General features: G+C 35.9%; 1 protein-coding gene and 1 pseudogene across 1 annotated transcript; one reads left to right on the top strand and one right to left on the bottom strand.

Annotated features, from left to right (window-relative positions):
- Nucleotides 1-14,337: 14,337 nt before the first annotated feature.
- LOC111201808 lies at nucleotides 14,338-15,189 on the bottom strand (annotated as a pseudogene).
- Nucleotides 15,190-15,537: 348 nt separating this feature from the next.
- On the top strand, nucleotides 15,538-16,543 carry LOC111201807. Its single transcript, XM_022694134.1, has 2 exons — nucleotides 15,538-15,957; nucleotides 16,121-16,543. The coding sequence occupies exons 1-2, from the start codon at nucleotides 15,538-15,540 to the stop codon at nucleotides 16,541-16,543; spliced, it is 843 nt and encodes a 280-aa protein (XP_022549855.1).
- The last annotated feature ends 5,735 nt before the right edge of the window (nucleotides 16,544-22,278 follow it).

Raw genomic sequence — 22,278 nt, 5'->3', positions numbered from 1 at the left:
AAAAGTTTCTATTAAAAAGAAGTTAGTTGTATGAAAATCTTTAACAAAAATGGATTATAGAATCCCCCAAATACAAAAATTTTTTAAATGAAAAATCTTTTCAAAAATAATTATAAAGTAAGTGTTTTTCCTTTTTAAAAGTCTAAATAAAATAAAATTGTAAATGTAATTTTATTTTTCTAATGAATAATAATCTTTCATTTTTAATAAATAATTTTCTATTAAAGAAATTATAAACCAAAAACAACTTCAAATATTTTACCCGATTGTGTTATTTTTCAATAAAAAAACTTTAGATTGTGAATGTTTCAATAAAAATCTGTCATTACATGAAAATAAATAAATTTTCTAAAATCCTAAATAAAATAGATTTGTAAATTTGTTTTAAAAAAATACTAAATAAATAAGATTTTTTATTTCGTTTTTAAATCATGACCAAAGAAAATTTTAAAAACTTATATTCAAAACCAATCCTACAAATGTAATAAAATAATTTATTAGTTTTATATTCTTTGTTAAAGTAAAACATCAACTAAAATTCGTTGCAATGCATGGGCTCTTGTCTAATATTAAATGATACTGTTTAAAAAGTAACAATTTTTAATATTATTGCTTTTAATTAATAATATTTATATTATAATATATTATTTTGTTTGTAGATGATTAGGTGAAATTATATGGAATGTAGGATATTGTAGTGAAATAATTATGGTATCATGATCTCATAGACAAATTTCCTCCACCACGCGCAACTATAAAAGTTTTTTTTGTAAAATAATAGTTACTTTAAAAAACATTAATCTATAGTTTAATGATCTTTTCTAAAATTTTATTGTTATCAGAATAAAAGTAAAAATAATTATTTGCAAAGTATTTTTCTATATAGTTTGAAAATTTTAAATTTTTTTTTTCTTATTTTTTCTGTTTCATTATAAGTTTAATTTAATTTATTCATTATTTTTAGTTATAGTACATAGGTGATAAATAATGTTGGTAATTACCTTAATGAATCGAGTAACACTTGACAAGCTAACATTTTTATAGCAATTGTAGACAAATAAGTTTAATGATTTGAAGATTTGATTAGTTATTTTCATAAAGTTTAAAATTTAATTATCTATGAAGAAAGTTTAAATATTGACAAAACAATTAGTTCTAAATTGATGTAAATATTTTTATTTTTATAATTATGTTATTTTAAAAACAAATTACAAGTGATAATAGATATAAATTATTCTTATGTTTTACTTATCTTACAAAAAATTTGAACTTCATAAATGCAAATTGACATATCATAAGAAGTATACTTTAAATAGTTGATAAAAAAGTATACTTTAAAAATCTTACGAAAAATATAAATTTCAGAAATGTAAATTGACATGTCATATTAAAATGAAGTCATATCATATTTTAAACTAAACCATGTCATCATTTTTCTATCAAAATCAATATGGTGATGATAGATAAGCAAAATTTTAAAAATTACTTTGCAAGTATTATCTAGGGGATTTCCGATGGTACGATTGTTAAGTTTTCTTTTTTATCTTATAAAAAAAGGTTTCTTTCTTAGAAATAATAAAACCATATCCATAAATTTACAATATAATATAACGATTGTTAAGTTTTTTTTTATCTTATAAAAAATGGTTTCTTTCTTAGAAATAATAAAACCATATCCATAAATTTACAATATAATATATATGTATATACATACAGGAAAGGAAATATCAATAATTAAATACATAATATAGTGTGGCACTAGGGCTGTTCAATATGGTAAAACCGAACCGTACCGAACCGAACCGAACCGAAATAGACAATATGGTTTGGTTTTGGTATATACCATATAAACCGAATGGATATAGTTTTATAAAAACCGTAGGATTTGGATATGGTTTGGTATATACCCGATTAAACCGACTAAACCGAACAAAACCGACTAAAAGTAGAAACATGTAAATATGTATCTATTTTATAACAATACATGAATATCTATTTGTTATATAAGTTAAATTTGTGTTAATAACTATTACCATAATGTTATAGCAATAAAGAAAAAAATGTAAAACAATTGAACTATAATTAAATAACAATACATCGCAAATCAGACATCTTATTTTTAAGTTTTTTTTTTATCTTTTTGTTTTATTTTAGTATTCACTAAATTAATATGAAGATTATAAATTTGATAGAAAATAATTAATGGAAAATTTTCATAACTTTTTTCTTATCTATAAACAAACAGAGTTTCGTGTTCAATCGAAAAAGCATGACTTAAATGAACACTAAATATGGAAGAGTGGAAAAACTTTTCTTTCATGTTTCTGTTTTGTTTCATATTTTTATTTTCAAAATTTCAGGCTCTGATTTTAATTATAGATTTGATTATTTTATTTGATGGTAGAAGCATTTTTACTTTTTTTGTTCATTTATCTGAACATGTAATATATTTTTAATAAATGACTGTGTTGACAATATGACTCTAAAATTCATTTTATATGATCTCAAACTAAATAATTATGTTTTTTGGTATAAAACCGAATAAACCGAAAACCGACGGTATATAAACCGAACCGAACCGAAGTAAATATGGATTTAGAATGGTAGTTATATTTTACTAACCGAAATACCAAAAACCGAAAAAAACCGAACCTAAACCGAACCGATATCCGGATTGAACACCCGTATGTGGCACCCATATGGGAAATTTGACTACGAGATGGGACCAAAACAGTTTGACTATACATTTACAGTTAATTGAAATATCTAATCAAATATCAATACTTACATTTCAAATCATCTATAAATGTCCAATTAATTTTTTACTTATTTTCAAAGATATTTTACCCAAATATATATTTTTTTAGCAAATATTAAAATTTTGTTATGGTAAGTGTGAGCATATGGGCTTCATATATCAGTTATTTATGGGCTGCGAATTGAGCCTGTTTCTCCAAGGTGGATGGACTAGAAATAAAGTCTATTAACCAAAGGAGATTGTTCTTGTAAGTCGGTTACGTGTTTGGTTTCACGTGCAAGAAAAGGAAATATGAAGACAATAGAGGGCTAAACCTTGAATACAAAAGAAGACCATCCGTGAAGGTTGAAATTATCTGTGAGAAACCCTAAACACAAGAGAGAGAGAGAAGTTAAGAGAGAGATCAAGAGTAAAGAAACTAAAAGACATTGTTCGAGTCATGTCTCTAAGAGATAGAGTTTCTTTGATCTTTCTTATTCTTTGTTGGTGTCATGTTTTATATGAAGAGAGCGCTTAGAGCGTTTGTGTAAACCCCTTTGATTGATAGTGGATGTTGTGGGAGACGGTTCCCACCCGAGACATACCGTGCTAGAGGCCGGGAACTCGGTGATCAAATTCTATGTGTTATTTAGTTAAGCAATCAAACGATCGATAATTCCTAACAAGTGGTATCAGAGCAATCCAGGTTTTGATTGCGGGTGTTAGTAAGATTATAGAGGCAACACATGGACGGGTTGGAGTTGAAAGATCAAAGGGAAACATGACGTTAAAGAAGTACGAGGTTGTTGAAGACTAGAAGACTGATTTCCGCTGCAATCACAAGGTTATTGTGATTTTCGAAGTTTCTTGATACTCAAGGCTGCTAAGGTTATGGAATCTAGATTTTGGGAGAACACATGGAAGTAGACCAGTTTAAACAATAGAGAAGTCAGAGATTTTTTGCTGTGAAATCAGGTTGTATCTTGGCTTGTTTTAGTTGTTGAAAGTTTATTCAGTTCAGTGTTCAAGATTGAGTTGATAAAGCAACTGGACTTGCAAATCCATGACTAGGGGACGCCTTAGAAAAGGGATATGTGTGTAGAAAGTTGTTTTGACGTTTTATTAAAAATCTGAGATTAAAGGGAAAGGTTATAGCAGAAGAGTATGGAGGTGAAACATGGAGTCTGCTTGAGGCAGAGCAGGCAGGAACTTATGAGAAGTTCATATACGATCAGGTCTGATAAAGTTTTCAAGGTGGGTTAAATGGCAGGGATAAGGATCAGAGTTTCAAGAGCTAAAGAAGAACACAAAGGGTGTGTTAGGCTCTGTAAGAAGAGATGCTTGTACTAGGGGTGTGTCGAAAGTCTATCTAGCAAGGATGATGGCTTGATGGCGGGTTCTGTTAAGTGATAACAGCGATACACAGAGGAGTTCAAGGCATATTTAATACAGAAGAGTTTGGTTAAACAAGAAGAGTTGTGTCGAAAGTCTTCCCAACAGGACTGGTTAGGAGGCGTGTTCCATCATGGATGATGGCGGTACAAGATGGATTCAGACTGTGGTTGTTTAACCATAAGGCAAGATTTTTTTGAAACATAAAAAGGAAGCTCAGGTAAAGCTTAAAGAAAGGAAGTCTAGCAGCAAGGAGTAATGTTGTTAGTACGGTTCTGTTTAAAAAGAAAACTGGATCAAGGTTTTGTCGAAAGTCTATCTAGCAAATTTGGTAGCTTGATGGCGTGATCCGTTAACGTCAACGGCGGTACAAAAGGAGTCCGAGGCTGTGGGTTTTAAACAGAAAAGTTTTTTGAGTCAGAGATTGTTTCACGGGTTGAAGCATGTATGATTCAGAGATGGTAGTGCATTTGATTCAAGGGAAATTGATTTTAAGATAAGTGCATCGGAGAATCAAAAGGATATCAGAAAGGGTCAAGTTGCAAGGGGACAAGATTTATTCAATCATAACATATTCATGTGCTTAGGAATAGTCATGAAAGATGTTTAGTGATTGAAAGTCTGTTTAGAAAGTCTGTCATGAAACTTCAAGTTAGATTTTCACCTTGACTGAAAATCAGAAGAGGCAAGCAATAAAGATGCGAGTCGTCGAGCATTGGCTTACCTAGATATGCAGAGTAGCAAAGAAGTGAGAAGCTGGAGACGCTGCAAGAAGAAGACGAGTCGCCGACGGATACCAAAGGTATGTGGTGATGGTCTGACCAAGATAGGGTTAGTGGAGAAGATTACATGGGGAAACGTCTTAAACAGTGGAGGTGGCGAAGGCTTTCGCCGGACAAGCTGTAGAGAGAAGACACGCCAGTAAATTCCATTAGCTCTCTTGAGCGCTGATATCACAGGATCATCGGTGAAGTGAAATTGATAGAGTTCTTCTCAATGGTGGTAGCTTGAGAGAAGATGGAAACTTGTGAGGGAGCCTCAAAGTGTGAAGCTCAAGAAGAAAACAGAAGCAGTGCGGTCGATGGTGGTGTAATCGAAGGAAGAATCAGCTCTCAAGGTGGATAGCTCAGGGTGGAGTAACTTGGTCTGAGATTGATTTCAAGACAAAAGTTTCTGGATCAAGATGGAATGGTGTTCAACAGAGAACCATCAACAGAAGATGCATAATCGCATCTACAATATCACTATCGAGGAAGATCAAAGGGTTTAGTCAAAGGTGCTGGAGGCAGCATCTGAGAAAGATAAGTTGTCAGAGATATGGTCTTGGTCAAGGACAAGATGGAGTTACAAGCAAATCTGAAAGGTCTTGGCGAAATTTGGAAGAAAATTTAATTCGCAGTCGCCATAGGGTAGAGTCTGGAGCAATGGTGCATGCGCAAGCTCCGACGAAGATTATCAGGGATGGTGATTTGGGATTCGTCTTAAGGTACAGAGATTTTTCCGGAGTGTCTGCAATTATCATCAGAACAGTGGCAGTGATTCACGGAGAGTGCACTGGTGATCGGAGAACTCGTCGGGAAAGGCATAACTTCGGGGTGAGATGGCATCGACTGCGTTTGTTGAAATGATATGTTCTCGTCATCAAGGAAGAAAGAAAGCTTCTTTTGGGCTGGGTCAAAGTGACAAAGCACTGGGCCAAGCTAAAATAAATGAGAAGATTGAAGCCCAAGGTGGAGATTGTGAGCATATGGGCTTCATATATCAGTTATTTATGGGCTGCGAATTGGGCCTGTTTCTCCAAGATGGATGGACTAGAAATAAAGTCTATTAAGCAAAGGAGATTGTTCTTGTAAGTCGGTTACGTGTTTGGTTTCACGTTTAAGAAAAGGAAATATGAAGACAATAGAGGGCTAAACCTTGAATATAAAAGAAGACCATCCGTGAAGGTTGAAATTATCTGTGAGAAACCCTAAACACAAGAGAGAGAGAGAAGTTAAGAGAGAGATCAAGAGTAAAGAAACTAAAATACATTGTTCTCTCTAAGAGATAGAGTTTCTTTGATCTTTCTTATTCTTTGTTGGTGTCATGTTTTATATGAAGAGAGCGCTTAGAGCGTTTGTGTAAACCCCTTTGATTGATAGTGGATGTTGTGGGAGACGGTTCCCACCCGAGACGTACCGTGCCAGAGGCCAGGAACTCGGTGATCATATTCTATGTGTTATTTAGTTAAGCAATCAAACGATCGATAATTCCTAACAGTAACCAAATTAAATGAAAATGCAGAATATACTGAGATTATAAGTGTTCAATTTGATGATGACCAAAAGTCCTATAAATTGATCTTAAACTTGCAAATCAATTGTGTTTTCTTCAGGACGACAAAATGAGTTTCACAAAGATGTTTGTAACTTACTTTTTTGTGGTTGTATTGGTTATTTCTGTTTCCATCCAACCCCATAAGGCATCATGTATGGTTTCATCTACTAAATTATTGCAACTAATTATCTTTTATCATTAAAACCAAAAGCTGTTAGAAATATGAGAGAAGTGTTGTTGTGAAAGTTGTGTCTTTCTCATTAGCTCTCACTATCAATATATAGTGGAGGTTCATAAGGGTTTACAACAAGGAGAGTATCTACACATTTATTACATATTGACCACAAAGATATAGTCTTGGTCAAAGCTCATAAATGCTCCGGTTGAATGAGTCTTCATCTTGACTAGTCTCGGGCGGATGTAGACGGACCGGAGACGGGTGTAGACGGACCGGATAGTCTGGTCGGATGTAAACCTCCTTGATGGTTAATGGCAATCCACATATCCATATCATGGATTTATAACACTCCCCCTTGGATGCCATAACCATATCGGGCTTGTAATGTGCTAACGTTGCCTCATTAAAACCTCTCCCGGAAAACCCAAAACCCAATGTGGTAAAAAGGGAAACCAAGGACAGGAAAAAGAGTACAACACACATTACTCCCCCTGATTTGGACATCACTGAAGGTCCTTGAGTCTTCGCATGCCAATCTGCTGCGTAAGCTTCCTGAATGTGCTGGTGGGAAGTGACTTGGTGAAGAGGTCGGCTGAGTTCTCACTTGACCGGATTTGAGTGACGCTGACCTCCTTGGCTTTCTGCAACTCATGTGTGAAGAAGAACTTGGGTAGTACATGTTTGGTTCGGTCACCTTTGATATACCCATCTTTGAGTTGAGCAATGCAGGCTGCATTATCCTCATATATGATGGTCGGACCATTGTCCTCGACCATTCCACTATCTGATCGGATGTGTTGAGTCATAGACCTCAACCATACACACTCACGACTTGCCTCATGCATGGCTAAGATTTCTGAGTGATTTGATGATGTGGCTGCTATAGTTTGTTTCATGGAACGCCATGATATTGCAGTACCACCATGAGTGAACACATAACCGGTTTGGGACCGAGCATGGTGTGGATCAGATAAGTAGCCTGCATCAGCAAAGCCTACTAAACCATCTTTGGTTTCATTGGTATAAAATAGACCCAAATCCTTAGTTCCTTGAAGGTAACGTAGGATATGTTTAATTCCATTCCAGTGCCTTTGGGTCGGACATGAACTAAAACGGGCTAGGAGACTCACGGCAAAACATATATCTGGTCTAGTGTGGCTAGCCAAATACAGTAACGCTCCTATGGCACTGAGGTAAGGCACTTCTGGACCCAGGACATTCTCATTCTCGTCCTTAGGACGAAATGGGTCAGTGTCCACTCCAAGGGACCTCACGACCATTGGGCTGGTCAATGGGTGAGCCTGGTCCATGTTAAATCTCTTGAGTACTTTTTCTGTATATGCCTTTTGATGCACAAGGATTCCTCCTTTTATGTACTCAAGTTGTAACCCCAAACAGACTTTAGTTTTACCTAGGTCTTTCATTTCAAACTCTTTCTTGAGATATTCAACTGTTTGGGCGATTTCCCCAGGGGTTCCAATGATGTTCAAATCATCAACATACACTGCTATGATAACAAATCCTTTGTTTGCAAACTTCTTTATAAAGATACATGGACTGATAGGGTCGTTCTTATAGCCAACTTTGGCAAGGTATTCGCTTAAGCGATTATACCACATTCGACCACTTTGCTTAAGTCCATATAAGGATTTGTTCAGCCTTATGCAGTGTTCTTCTCGAGAACCTTTATTAGCTTTGAGCTCAACACCCTCTGGTAATCTCATATATATTTCGTTATCCAGTGGACCATAAAGGTATGCGGTTACAACATCCATTAACCGCATATCCAAATTTTCTTTGATGGCCAGACTTATTAAAAATCGAAATGTAGTTGCATCCACCACAGGGGAGTATGTCTCCTCATAATCGATGCCTGGTATTTGTGAGAATCCTTGTGCAACAAGCCGTGCTTTGTATCTTACAATTTCACCATGTTCATTTCTTTTCCTCACAAATACCCACTTATATCCCACTGGTTTAACATTATAAGGTGTCCGGATAATCGATCCAAAGACATTCCTTTTCTTAAAAGATTCTAACTCCACGTTTATGGCTTCTTTCCATTTGAGCCAATCTGATCTTTGAGTGCACTCTAGTATAGACGTGGGTTCATGATCCTCATCTAAGTCCATAACATCAAGGGCTACTTGGTATGCAAATATATCATTGATGTCGACATCATTCCGGTTCCATCTTGTCCCAGACATTAAATAATTAATTGAGATCTCATCATTAGCACCTTCAGTACCATGAGGCTCGGCGTCCCGAGTCTCATTGGTTGGTACCTTAGGCATGGCCATTTCGGCCTTGTCTGGACAATCTATGACCTCGGTTTCTTTTGCACCTTTCTTTAGTTTCCGAGGTCTTTTATCTTTGGAACCAATTGGTCTACCACGCTTAAGACGTGCTTTAGACTCTGTAGCCACTTGATTGTGTCCATCTTGGACATCAATACTTATTGGTGCATTACAAGCTGGTATATAGGACTTAGTCACTCTTTTCGGGTCAGCAAAGGAATCAGGCAATTGATTAGCTAGCTTTTGCATATGAATTATTTTCTGGACCTCTAAATCACATGATTGAGTCCGAGGATCTTGCCATGATAAGGATGTTTGATTCCATACAATTTCTTTGCCCAGCTTGTTATTTTCTCCCCCTAATGTTGGGTACTCTGATTCATCAAAATGACAATCAGCATATCTGGCCTTAAATAAATCTCCAGTAGTAGGCTCAAGATATTTAATAATGGTTGGAGAATCAAAACCAACATATATTCCCATCCTCCTTTGAGGTCCCATTTTTGTTCTCTGTGGTGGTGCAATAGGGATGTACACAGAACATCCAAATGTTTTGATATGGGATACGTCTGGCTCATGACCCGAGAGTAATTGGGATGGAGAATATTTATGTTCACTGGATGGCCTTATGCGTATTAATTCAGCAGCATGTAATACCGCATGTCCCCAAGCTGATACTGGTAGCTTCGACCTCATGAGTAATGGTCGAGCAATCAACTGGATTCTTTTAATGAAGGATTCGGCCAATCCATTCTGTGTATGTACATGTGCCACGGAGTGTTCCACACTTACCCCCATGGACATACAGTAATCATTAAAAGCTTGGGAACTGAATTCACTTGCATTGTCAAGACGTATAGTCTTTAGTGGAAAATCTGGAAAATGGGCTCGCAGTCTTATGATCTGTGCCAATAGTCTTGCCAATGCTAAGTTTCTAGATGATAATAGACAAACATGCGACCATCTGGTCGATGCGTCAATGAGGACCATAAAATATCGAAATGTCCCACAAGGTGGGTGTATTGGTCCACATATATCACCATGTATTCTTTCCAGAAAGTTTAATGTTTCCTTACTCACCTTTCCAGGTGATGGCCTTATTATTAATTTTCCTTGTGAGCATGGAATACATGTAATGCTCATAGGGATAGTTATCCTATCTTTCAAGGAATGGCCAGTTGAGCTCGAGATTATTTTGCGCATCATGGATCTGCCAGGATGGCCAAGCCTTTCATGCCATTGTTTAAAGGCTTCTCTGAACTCATTAGGAATTGAAGTGTTAGCCTCACTCGATTTTATATTGGCACAATAGAGGCCTATTGATATAGCAGGGATAGTCTCTAGGACTTTCTTATGGCCTTGGGCATTTTCATAAATCAAGAGGAATTCTTTCTTTCCCTCGCCCCTAGTTTCAACATGTAGATCATTCATGCGAATGTCTTTGAAACTTAACAGATTTCTCTTTGATTTTGGAGAATATAATGCATTAGAAATTTCTAAATGCGTGCCTTTAGGCATCACTAAGTGAGCCGGGCCATGGCCTTCAATAAGGCTGGCCGTGCCTGCTATAGTATTGCTATAATATGATATCGAAATCTTCATATTCAGCCACTTGTAAGGAGGTCTGAAGTCTCAAAATCCTCATGACCATCTCTGCCATGGGCTTGATCATCCTCATGGTCCAGATCATTCTCATTATCATAATGGACGAAATTTGCCTCAGAGTTCTTGCCCTTTATGCTCTCCTGGTAGAGCTTAACAAGGTGTTGGGGAGTTTTGCATTTATTAGCCCAATGATTGGTCATCCCACAACGATAGCAAGCAGATTTGGTCGAGCTCGAGCCAATGATTGGCTGCGACCAAGATGGTCTCGTGGTTGAAATCCACGGCCACGTGGTTGAAATCCACGGTTACGACCTTGCCATCTACCACGGCCTCTCATGCGACCATGGTATGACTCTCTTGGAGTCTCATCCTTTGGCTCTACGGCCGCATGTGCCTCAGGCAATGCTTTAGCACCAGGAGGCCTTAGCTCACTGTTCATCATGAGCAACTCATTGTTTTGCTCAGCTAGCAACAAACAAGAGATTAAGGCAGCATAAGTGGAGAAACCCTTCTCTCGGTACTGTTGCTGAAGCACAACATTGCTGGTGTGGAATGTGGAGAATGTTTTCTCCAACATATCAGCATCAGTAATAGTCTCACCACAAAGTTTCAACTTTGAGACTATTTTGAACAAAGCCGAGTTATATTCTTCCACAGACTTATAGTCTTGGATTCTCAGGTTTCTCCAATCATAAAGGGCTTTTGGCAATATCACAGTTTTCTGATGATTAAATCTGGTTTTCAACTCTGTCCAAAGTTCCAGAGGATTCTCAATTGTGAGATACTGGTCCTTGAGACCTTCAGCAAGGTGATGGCGAATGACAACAAGTGCCTTGTAATTATCCTTGTCTGATGGCTCAGTGCCTTCAGTGATAGTATCACCAAGGTTTCTGGACCTTAAGAGGATTTTGGTATCAAGCTCCCATTGGAGGTAATTATCTCCGGAGAGATTGAGGGAAGCATATTCAAGGTTGTTGATTTTCGACATCTGAATCAAATATCCATAAAGGAGTAAGGATTCATAATATAATTCAGGATTTGAATTTATATGCCAAGGAGATTGATGATTTATTATGCATTTTATTTTCAGAAAATATTTTATATGCATTAAGATAAAAAAAAATTTTGTCAATCAATATGGATGGATTTAAAATGCATCATGGACAAGACAAATAACTTTTATAATGTTCAAGATATTTGTAAACCAAAGTAGATTTTCAAAATCGGTTAAAACTTGGTTTATAAATTTTGAATAAAGAAAATGTACTAAATTTTTTAAATGGAAACCGATTTTGTCTAACTATATGCAAACAGTGTGAATCATTTAGATGCAAACAACATGAACCACTTCAGACGCACTAGTATCATTATTGCTAAAGCTATGCGAACATGTATGTTTGGTTTCAATTATGTGATACCTATGTCCAGTTTTAACAATATGATAGTTGGATGCATGCAAAGGATGATTCAAGTTCGATCTAATGATTTACTAAATGATACTATCAGGCATACAAATGATTAGTTCATAATTTAATCATAGAATCAGGTTCAAGGATGAAACTAGATCAAGTTTTATTTTAACTAGCAAACTTATGTGATCAAAATTCAGTATGATATGAAATCGGTTCATGGTTGGTTTAATTAACAATATGATCAAATGATTTCAACCAGATTTTATTCTACCTTATGACATATCAATTTTAAAACAAGACTATGGCTTATAAAACTTTTTTGAAATAATTTTCAGTCAAAGATATGCACTTAATAAATTCAAACAAGCATTTATAAAATCGATTATGCATTTATAAAATCATAAAAGGTTTTTAAAACTTTGATTGTTACAAAATAAATATTAATAGTCAAGGATATGCAATGAATGATTATAATTTCGATTTTATTGATGGGTTGACTGATTTTAGGAGTTCTGGCCGAAAATGGCACAACAAGGGATTGATGGAATTTTGTTTTGGCCAGATTATACACTTATGTTTATCACATCTGGTAAAATGGCCAAACAAAAGGATTGAATCAAAAAGGTTTAAGCTTTCTCTAATAATTTTATGATTCATAAGTTTTTATAAACAAGATTCATGTAGATCTTTAGGTATTTTGATAAGTTTATAAGTTTTTAGAGAAACATAGAACCTTTAGAGAATTTTAAGTTTTATGGATTCAAGATACTTTTAGAATCAAGTTTCATATGGATCATATGGATCATAGAAACAAGATCAATATTTTAAATCCATAGATTGTTTATAAGTTATGGATTCATATAGATCCTAGATTTGTTTCAGACATAATGGTGTTCTATAGATTTCAAGGTTTTGATTTGTTTACCTTTTTCACCACAAGAATCTGAGAGGACCACCGTGAGAGTTGGCCGGAATTTGAGAGAGAGAGGAGTTTTCCGGCGGAGAGAGAGAGGTGGCCTGGTGGAGAGGAGGCTGAGCGCCGGTGGAGCAAAGGCTGAGCACCGGAGGAGCTGGCCGGAAAAGGATCGCCGGCTGAGAGAGATTTCTCAGGTGGAGAGCACAATCGTGCTGATAACGTGTTAGAAATATGAGAGAAGTGTTGTTGTGAAAGTTGTGTCTTTCTCATTAGCTCTCACTATCAATATATAGTGGAGGTTCATAAGGGTTTACAACAAGGAGAGTATCTACACATTTATTACATATTGACCACAAAGATATAGTCTTGGTCAAAGCTCATAAATGCTCCGGTTGAATGAGTCTTCATCTTGACTAGTCTCGGGCGGATGTAGACGGACCGGAGACGGGTGTAGACGGACCGGATAGTCTGGTCGGATGTAAACCTCTTTGATGGTTAATGGCAATCCACATATCCATATCATGGATTTATAACAAAAGCAAAATATTCACAAATAGTCTATGCTGTGCTTTTCGTGTGAGAATGATGAAAACGATGGAGTTTTAATTATGAATATAATTTTAGTTTGTACATAATAATTATAATATTGTTTGTGTATATTTTTGCAGATATCACAAAGAAATACGTTCCGGTTAGTGTTACATGCTTAAGTACTGTATGTACTAGTATATATACATCGAGAGAATGTGAGGGTTATTGCATATCAAAGGGGTACAATAATGGAGAATGTCGTGCTTTGAATCTTGAGAAACCTGTAGGGCCTGACTATTGTTGTTCTTATTATGTAAAGCGTTGATCAGCTAAATTCCTTTATCTTGAGAAGTATGTGATTTCGTATAACAAAATATCATCAAATAAATTTCATTTGATCAGATATGCTATTTGCAACTTAAACACACACAAGCCCAATTATATTTATAATGGCAGCCACATCATTTTATCATTAATTATTGGTGTTGGTCAACATTGAGAACTAAGTCGTTGTAGTCTTATAAGAACCGATTTTAAGCTACGGATGCGAATAGTGATGATGCAAGGAAACAAATTGTGAATGGATTCAATTCAATGATGGAACCTCAATACTCCATCTCAATTGTACCCAAAATACAAATAAAAACTTTAAGTAATGCAATCTGCCATAAAAATGATATATAAATATTTAGTTTATCATTCTAATATATTTGTGATTTCATTTTAGAACGTTTAAACATTCATTTTTTTTTTTTATAAACTTAAAATATATTAGGCATATATGTTTCATGAATTAAAACTATAACCGCATGAAAGAAACATGAATTAATAATTCAGATATTAAAAACACTACCCAACATGTACTTGATTCAAAATCATGTTCTTGACAAAAAAAAATACAGTGGGAAATTCAGATAATGGACGGGTTCGAAAAATTCAGATAGCTAAAATCATTTTAAAATCAATAATATGTGTAATAATCAATTGGTGATCAATCTCAACTAATCTCTAATACTAGGATCTAGAAAAGATATGTAAATACAGAGCACAAACACATTTTAATTTATTGATAAAATCAATAATTATTTGACCAACAATATGTAGGTTACGCTTCACAACAATAACATCTCAAAGACCGAGCGAGAAAGGGAAACCGGTCGAACCTAACCAGCCTCAACCACCAACAAACTGACCAGCAGTATATCTCTGAGCTTCAGAAGCAGCTGTGATTACCTTAAAGCCCCTCCACCTCACTCTCCTTGCAGTTCCAGCCCCTGCTCCTTTGTTCGCATACTCTCTATAAGTCAAAGTGTTCAACGCAAAAGTCCCTGTCCACTCGGACCACCTTTCTGGTCGGATCACGTTAGAAATATCAGACTGCATTATCACTGTTTGTGAATACTCTTTCCACGGCCGACCAGATACGTCGGAAAACTACTTCTCACGGGCTGCAAATCCGATGTGGCACCGATCCTACATCTTTGGATAACGATCCCTGTGTTCTGGTTAGGATCAGTCCTTCCTTGGGCCGTGACCATTTTTTTTTTCTGGCCGGAGTTTGGTCGGCGAGTGTGGATGTCGCAGTCTTGTAGAACGACGGCGGCGTTTCCGAAGATGAAGTCGACGGTTCCGACGATGAGCACTTGACGAAAAACTGACGGTTAGAATGGACGCAGAGAGTGTCTCGGTAAGCTAAAGATATCACATTGGTAAAAAGTATTAAACTATAATCTAATCTCTTCTCTTTAGTACATTTACGTAAGTTAGTTATTTATGTTATTACACAAAGAATTGTAACTCTTCATATTAAGAGGTGTGTTTCTCGTCCTAATGATTTAATCTCTATATAAAGATCAATCATTTGATGTAACATCAACACAGAATCTTAATAATAAAAATTGTTTCAGATAAGTTACATCATTTTCAGAACTATCTGAAGTAAACCTGTAACATCTATTTTATTTTTTTCTCTCAAACTCGTGTGTTACACACAGTGATCATTGTGTAACACAAGCGGTTGGTAAAAGATTAACATGGTATCAGAGCTCTTCGATTGAGAGGACGAAGAAGAAAGCACTAGTAAGAGAAACACTTGGCGTGGAGAAACGAAGGTTAGAGGATCTTGTCATACGATTTCGGAAGCACACGAAACAATGAAGAATCAAGTAATCCCCATATTTGATGGAGAGAAGTACGACTTCTGGAGCATCAAGATGACAACCATTCTCAAGACCATGAAGTTATGGTCTGTGGTTGAAGAAGGCGTAGCATCCCCACCAGCACAAGTGGAAGAGACCCCTGAAACGGCAAGGGAAAGATCGCTTAGAGAAGATGCGATGATGAACGATACATTGGCGTTGCAAATTTTGGAAACTACTGTATCGGATCATATCTTCTCACAGATTGCAGCAGTATCAACATCCAAAGAGGCGTGGGATGCATTGAAGGAAGAATATGAAGGCTCTCCTCAAGTTCATTTGATTAAGCTTCAAACGTTGCGAATGGAGTATGAAAATCTGAAGATGTATGAAAATGAAGACATTAAGGTCTTCACGGATAAGATAGTTGAATTGGCAAATCAATTAACTTATCATGGTGAACAGAAGTCGGATGTTCAACTCATACAGAAGATACTCATTTCTCTCCAACCAAGTTCGATAGCATAGTCAGTGTGTTGGAGCAAACAAGCGATTTGACTTCAACAAAGATATGACAGAGTTGATCGGGATTTTGTAGGCTCATGAAGCAAGGCTGGCTGCAAGAGAGGAAAGCACCAGTGAAGGAGCATTCGATGCTCGTGTTAAGCACGAAAATTCTGGTGTTACATCAGACAACTCAAAGCGCCGAGGAGGCAAAAAGTGGTGTGGTTACTGCAAGAAGAATAATCATACCGAGAGCGAGTGTCGGAAGAAACAGAAGAAGGATGACCCAAAGAAGGATCACCAAAGTAACAAGGAGTGTTACAATTGTGGCAAGTTAGGCCATTTTGCAAATCAGTGCTACTCAAAGAAGAAAGAGAAGGCACATGTGAGTCTCGAAGAAGACTCGAATGAAGATCACATGTTATTCAGTGCAAGCGAAGCAGCAACAACAGTGATGGAAGATGTTTGGTTAGTAGACAGTGGAGCAACTAATCATATGACAAAGGAGGAGAATTAGTTCTCAAGGCTTGATATGAGCATCAAGGTTCCAATAAAGATTAGAAATGGAAGCACGGTCATGACAGCCGGTAAAGGTGACATTACCGTCATGACTAAAGGTGGCAAGAGGACCATCAGAAATGTGTTCTTAGTTCCGGGATTGGCGAAAAATTTGTTGAGTGTTCCACAAATTGTTTCAAGCGGATACCGGGTGAGTTTCAAAGATAAGAGATGCATCATAGATGATGCAAAAGGAATGAGGATAATGGATATCCCAATGACTCACAAAAGCTATCGAATCAGGATGAGTTCAACTCAGATAGAAGAAGCCATGAGTGCTAGTGAGCAAGGAAAGATAGAGACATGGCACAAGAGACTTGGTCATGTAGGCGACAAAAGGTTGCAACAAATGCAAGACAAAGACTTGGTAAAGGTGTTACCAAAGTTTAAAGTCAAGAAGGAAGCATGTAAAGCGTGTAGACTTGGAAAGCAATCACGCAAAATATTCCCAAAGGAATCTCAAACTAAGACAAGAGAAAAGCTTGAGATTGTACATACTGATGTATGTGGGCCGATGCAGCATCAATCCGTTGATGGAAGCCGATAATTTTTGTTATTCTTGGATGATCATACGCACATGTGTTGGGTATACTTCATGAAGTAAAAGTCAGAGACATTCTCACTGTTCAAGAAGTTCAAAACAGTGGTGGAGAAGCAATCGGATTGTACCATCAAGACACTGAGATCAGATGGATGTGGTGAGTTCACTTCACGAGAATTCAACCAGTTCTGTGAAGAGGAAGGAATCAATAATCAAGTCACATTGCCTTATTCACCACAACAAAATGGTGCAGCGGAGCGCATGAATAGGACCTTGGTTGAGATGGTTAGATCGATGTTGGCAGAGCAAGACTTACCGCTCAAGTTATGGACAGAAGCGGTATACACTGCCTCATACCTTCAAAACCGTCTACCATCAAAGGCGATAGAGGAAGATGTCACTCCTATAGAGAAGTGGTGTGGACACAAGCCAGATGTGTCACACATGAGAATGTTTGGTAGCATATGCTACATACATGTCCCAGATCAAAAGAGGAGGAAGCTAGACGTCAAGGCAAAGCGTGGAGTCTTTGTTGGATATAGCAACCAATCCAAAGGCTATAGAGTTCTCATCTTGGAGAATGAGAAGATTGAAGTATCAAGAGATGTCGAGTTTGAAGAAAGCAAGAAGTGGGAATGGAAAAGGCAAGAAGAAGTGATGAAGACATTGGAGTTGTCTATAAAAAACACTCACTCGCCTGAGGAACAAACCGAATTTACATCCAGTCCTGAGGAACAAACCGAAGTTACATCCAGTCCTGAGGAACAAACCAAAGGTACATCCAGTCCTGAGGAACAATTCGGAGGTACTTTCAGTCATGTTCTCTTTCAAAATGATGATCATGATACTAGTAGTGGAGATGAAGCGGCTCAAGCTATAGAAGCTTGTCTTCATGCAAATGAATAACCATACACTTATGATGAAGCGTGTGGTACCAAGGAATGGAGAGAAGCGATGAATGAGGAGATGTCCATGATTGAGAAGAACAAGACGTGGAAACTAGTGGACAAGCCAAAGAAGAAGAATGTGATAAGTGTGAAGTGGATCTACAAGATCAAGACCGATGCAAACGACAATCACATCAAGCACAAGGCACGGCTAGTTGCAAGAGGGTTCTCTCAAGAGTATTCTAGTTGACTACCTTGAGACGTTTGCTCCTGTCTCAAGACATGATACAATAAGAGCCATACTTGCCTATGCAGCTCAGATGAAGTAGCGATTGTACCAGATGGATGTGAAGTCAGCCTTTCTCAATGGCGATCTCAAGGAAGAAGTGTATGTCACACAACCACCTGGCTATGTGACACACGGGAAGGAACACAAGGTGTTAAGGTTACAAAAACTTTATATGGTTTAAAGCAAGCCCCAAGGGAATGGTATGGAAGGATAGATTCATACTTTCTTCAAAACAGTTTTAAGAGAAGTATGAATGATGCGGCTTTATACATCATGAAGCAAGGTGGTGATGTGTTGATCGTGAGTCTATATGTGAATGATATAATCATCACAGGAAGCAACATCCAGAGCATCAACACATTCAAGGAGAACATGAAGAAAGAATTCGAGATGGTGGATCTTGGATTGTTGAACTACTTTCTTGGAATGGAAGTAATTCAAGACGATGGAGGCATATTTCTTTCACAAGAAAAGTATGCAAACAAACTTGCAGAAAAATTTGGGGAGCGAGACCGCAAGAGTGTAAGCAACCCACTTACACCACAAGGAAAAGGAGTTGAAGATGACAAGGAGTATGGAGATCCAACTAAGTATAGAAACATCGTTGGAGGGCTTTTGTACTTGTGTGCATCAAGACCTGATGTGATGTATGCAAGCACATATCTCTCAAGATACATGTCATCACCTCGCATGAAGCACTATCAAGAAGCCAAGAGGGTGTTAAGATATGTCAAAGGAACATCAAACTTTGGAGTGTACTTCACAAGCGTGAAAGAACCAAGACTTGTAGGTTACACGGACAGCGATTGGGGTGGTTCTAAGGAAGCAAGAAAAGCACTTCAGGTTATGTGTTTACTCTTGGATCAACCATGTTTTGTTGGCAATCAAGCAAGCAACAAACAGTGGCGCAATCAACAGCTGAAGTAGAGTACATAACCGTGTGTGCAGCAACAAATCAAGCAGTGTGGTTACAAAGACTATTTGAAGACTTTGGTCAGAAGTTTGAAGGAGGCATTCCGATCTTATGTGACAGCAAATCAGCAATAGCAATTGAGAAGAATCTGGTGCAACACAGAAGGACAAAGCACATAGAGATCAAGTACCATTTCGTGAGGGAAGCTGAGCAGAAAGAAATCATTGAACTGAAGTACCATTGGACGGTTCAAGGTTTGAAGATTAAGGAAGCAGCTTGGAGTCAAGTTGAGATATGATTAAGGAGGAGTGTTAAACTATAATCTAATCTCTCTTTGATACATTTACATAAGTTAGTTATTTATGTTATTACACAAAGAGTTGTAACTCTTCATGTTAAGAGGTGTGTCTCTTAGCCTAATGATTTGATCTCTATATAAAGATCAATCATTTGATGTAACATAAACACCGAATTTCAATAATAAAAATTATTTCAGATAAGTTACATCATTTTTGGAACTATCTAAAGTAAAATTTAACATCTATCTTATTTTTTCTCTCAAACTCGTGTGTAACACACAGTGATCGTTTTGTAAGACAAGCGGTTGGTAAAATATTAACAAAAAAAAAAGGAGAAGTCAGAACCGACACGGAGAGCCACCACTTGGTGTTTCGACGGACCTGCCGTGTTTTGGAAAGTGATGTCACGCGCTAGGAATCTCTCGCAGACAGCAGCTGGACCCCACAGGAATATAATATGAATTAGGTTAACGGCATCATCATTAGTTAAAAGGACTATAAACACAAGACTTGTTTTGCTGGAATATCACTTTAGTTAAACGGATTTATAATTTTTATCTTCATTTAAACGGGCACGCAAGTAACTAAAAAAATATAGAACATATTTAATGATATAAGTATGTTATATAATATTTCGTTTAGTCACAGATAAAAATGATATTAATATACATTTACTATTGTTTTTTTTTATTATTTTAGAAACAATATGTTTATCTAACTAATAATAAAATTTTCATTTTTAGTTATGTAGTTCTTTTACATATTTTTTACGGTTGTTTTTCTCTTTATTATTATAATAAATTAAATTAAATTAAAATAAATTATTTAGAGTTTCAACACATAAATTATGAATATTTTTTTTTGATGTTTTAAAATTTTCTTATAAATATATTGTTTTTTGTCACCCTCTTATAAATATATTTATATATATATTTAGTTTAAATAATGAAAAAGTTGATTTTCACTATTATTTTTTTAACACAATTTTCACTATCATTTATAAAACTAACTTGATAACCTAACACATTACTATTTAAAGATTTACATATTTATTTTTAAAATTATCAAATATACCATATCATCCAAAATGATTAAGACTTCTAAACAAATATTATTGTTTAGCTTTCAGGGTAATTAGTAATTATACCATTTTGCAATTATCTTCGTAATTTATAATTACTGTTATTTAGTTAACAAATTTACAATAATGATTTATAATTAAACTAACTGCACCATTTAAAACTACGTGGAAAGGCAAAGAAGGCACACAATGAAGAGAGAAATTCTTATATAGCATGCAAATTCGTATCAGGAACACAATGAAGACTTCGATATCTATAAGCAATTTTTTTTTTCTTGAGCAAATATCTATAAGCAAATTATAAGAGAGAAATTCGTATATAACATGCAAATACACTTCAATGAGGAGAGTAAGAAGCAATTTAAAGTTTCACTTGTGGAGAAACAGAGAGCAAAAAAATATGTGACAGTGGAGGTGATTGGTTTGACTATAACTGTAGAAAATTTATTTTAGAATTTAATCTATAGGATTTTTGATTTAGTTTTAAGAAATGTAGCTTTAAAATTTCTACAGCTAAAAAGATGAAGCTTTAGAAAATAATTTTTTTACAACTATTTTTTGTGTATTTTTGCTATAGCTTTTATTTTTGGTTGAGCTTTTAAAAACTAAGATAAAACATGATTGATAGTATTTAATGTTGTAGATAAAAATTAAAGCAAAAGTCAATTCCTGCAGTCCAACCAATTACCCCTAACAAATCTGTGTTTGAGTACATAAATAGGACTTGAGTTAATCTCATGGGAACCGTCTAGTACTTATCCCCTTCCACATAAGCTATGCAACCCTACATGTCACAAAACTAAAACAAACACCACGACTCGGATCAAAAAACCGACAACAAAAAGAAACTTTGACTCACCTGGTGACTACTTTGGTTGATGAGGTCAGGCTCCACAAATTTAGGAAACTTTCTATGTTTCTTCTTGCCATATATTTTGACTGCACTTGCTCTCCTGACTTCGTAGAAGATACTTTGTTGCCACCAGAGAGTCCCTCAGGATGGTAGCTTTGTGATAGGAACACATTCAATTATATCACCATCTCGGGTCTGTCAGTCACATCCAAAGTTATAAAATTTCGTTAGATAAACCATATCTTCTTTTTTTTTGGAAATGTCAACACAATTTGTACTGTTTGTTCAATTAAGAACAAAATAAACAAAACCAAAAGGTAAGAGAAATCATCATGTGTAGTGTATTAGGAGAGAGAGAAAGCAAGAATCATCAGATTATGAAACTTACCAAGTTACCGAGATCAATCAAAACATAACACATACTCAAAAGAAGAATTTCCCTACCTGAATGTTCTTGACGGCAGGTTTGTTCAGCCTATTCCAATGCTTCTTAACATCAAACTCATGCTTAGATACGCCGGACTTTGTGGCGTCGGATAGAGAGAAGAAACCGCACAACCATAAACACAATAAGAAACTCTAGCTTGGTTCTTCAAAATTACAAATTAACATGATTTTGACACATGTCAGTTATATATTTAAAAATGTGATATATGTCAAACTATCTCATAATCAAAAATATATATACTAAAATAATAAAAAAACTTTTCTTAATAATTAATTATAAATTTTATTTGATATTATTACTATTATTATTATTGTTTATATAAAGTTTGGTTTTTCAAAGTTGCTAATTAAAATGATTGTGACACATGTCAGTTATATATTTAA

Source organism: Brassica napus, chromosome C1 (assembly GCF_020379485.1).
Source record: "Brassica napus cultivar Da-Ae chromosome C1, Da-Ae, whole genome shotgun sequence".
NCBI lineage: Eukaryota > Viridiplantae > Streptophyta > Magnoliopsida > Brassicales > Brassicaceae > Brassica > Brassica napus.
The sequence above is the reverse complement of the archived record's forward strand: the minus strand, read 5'-3'. Positions and strand labels throughout refer to the sequence as shown.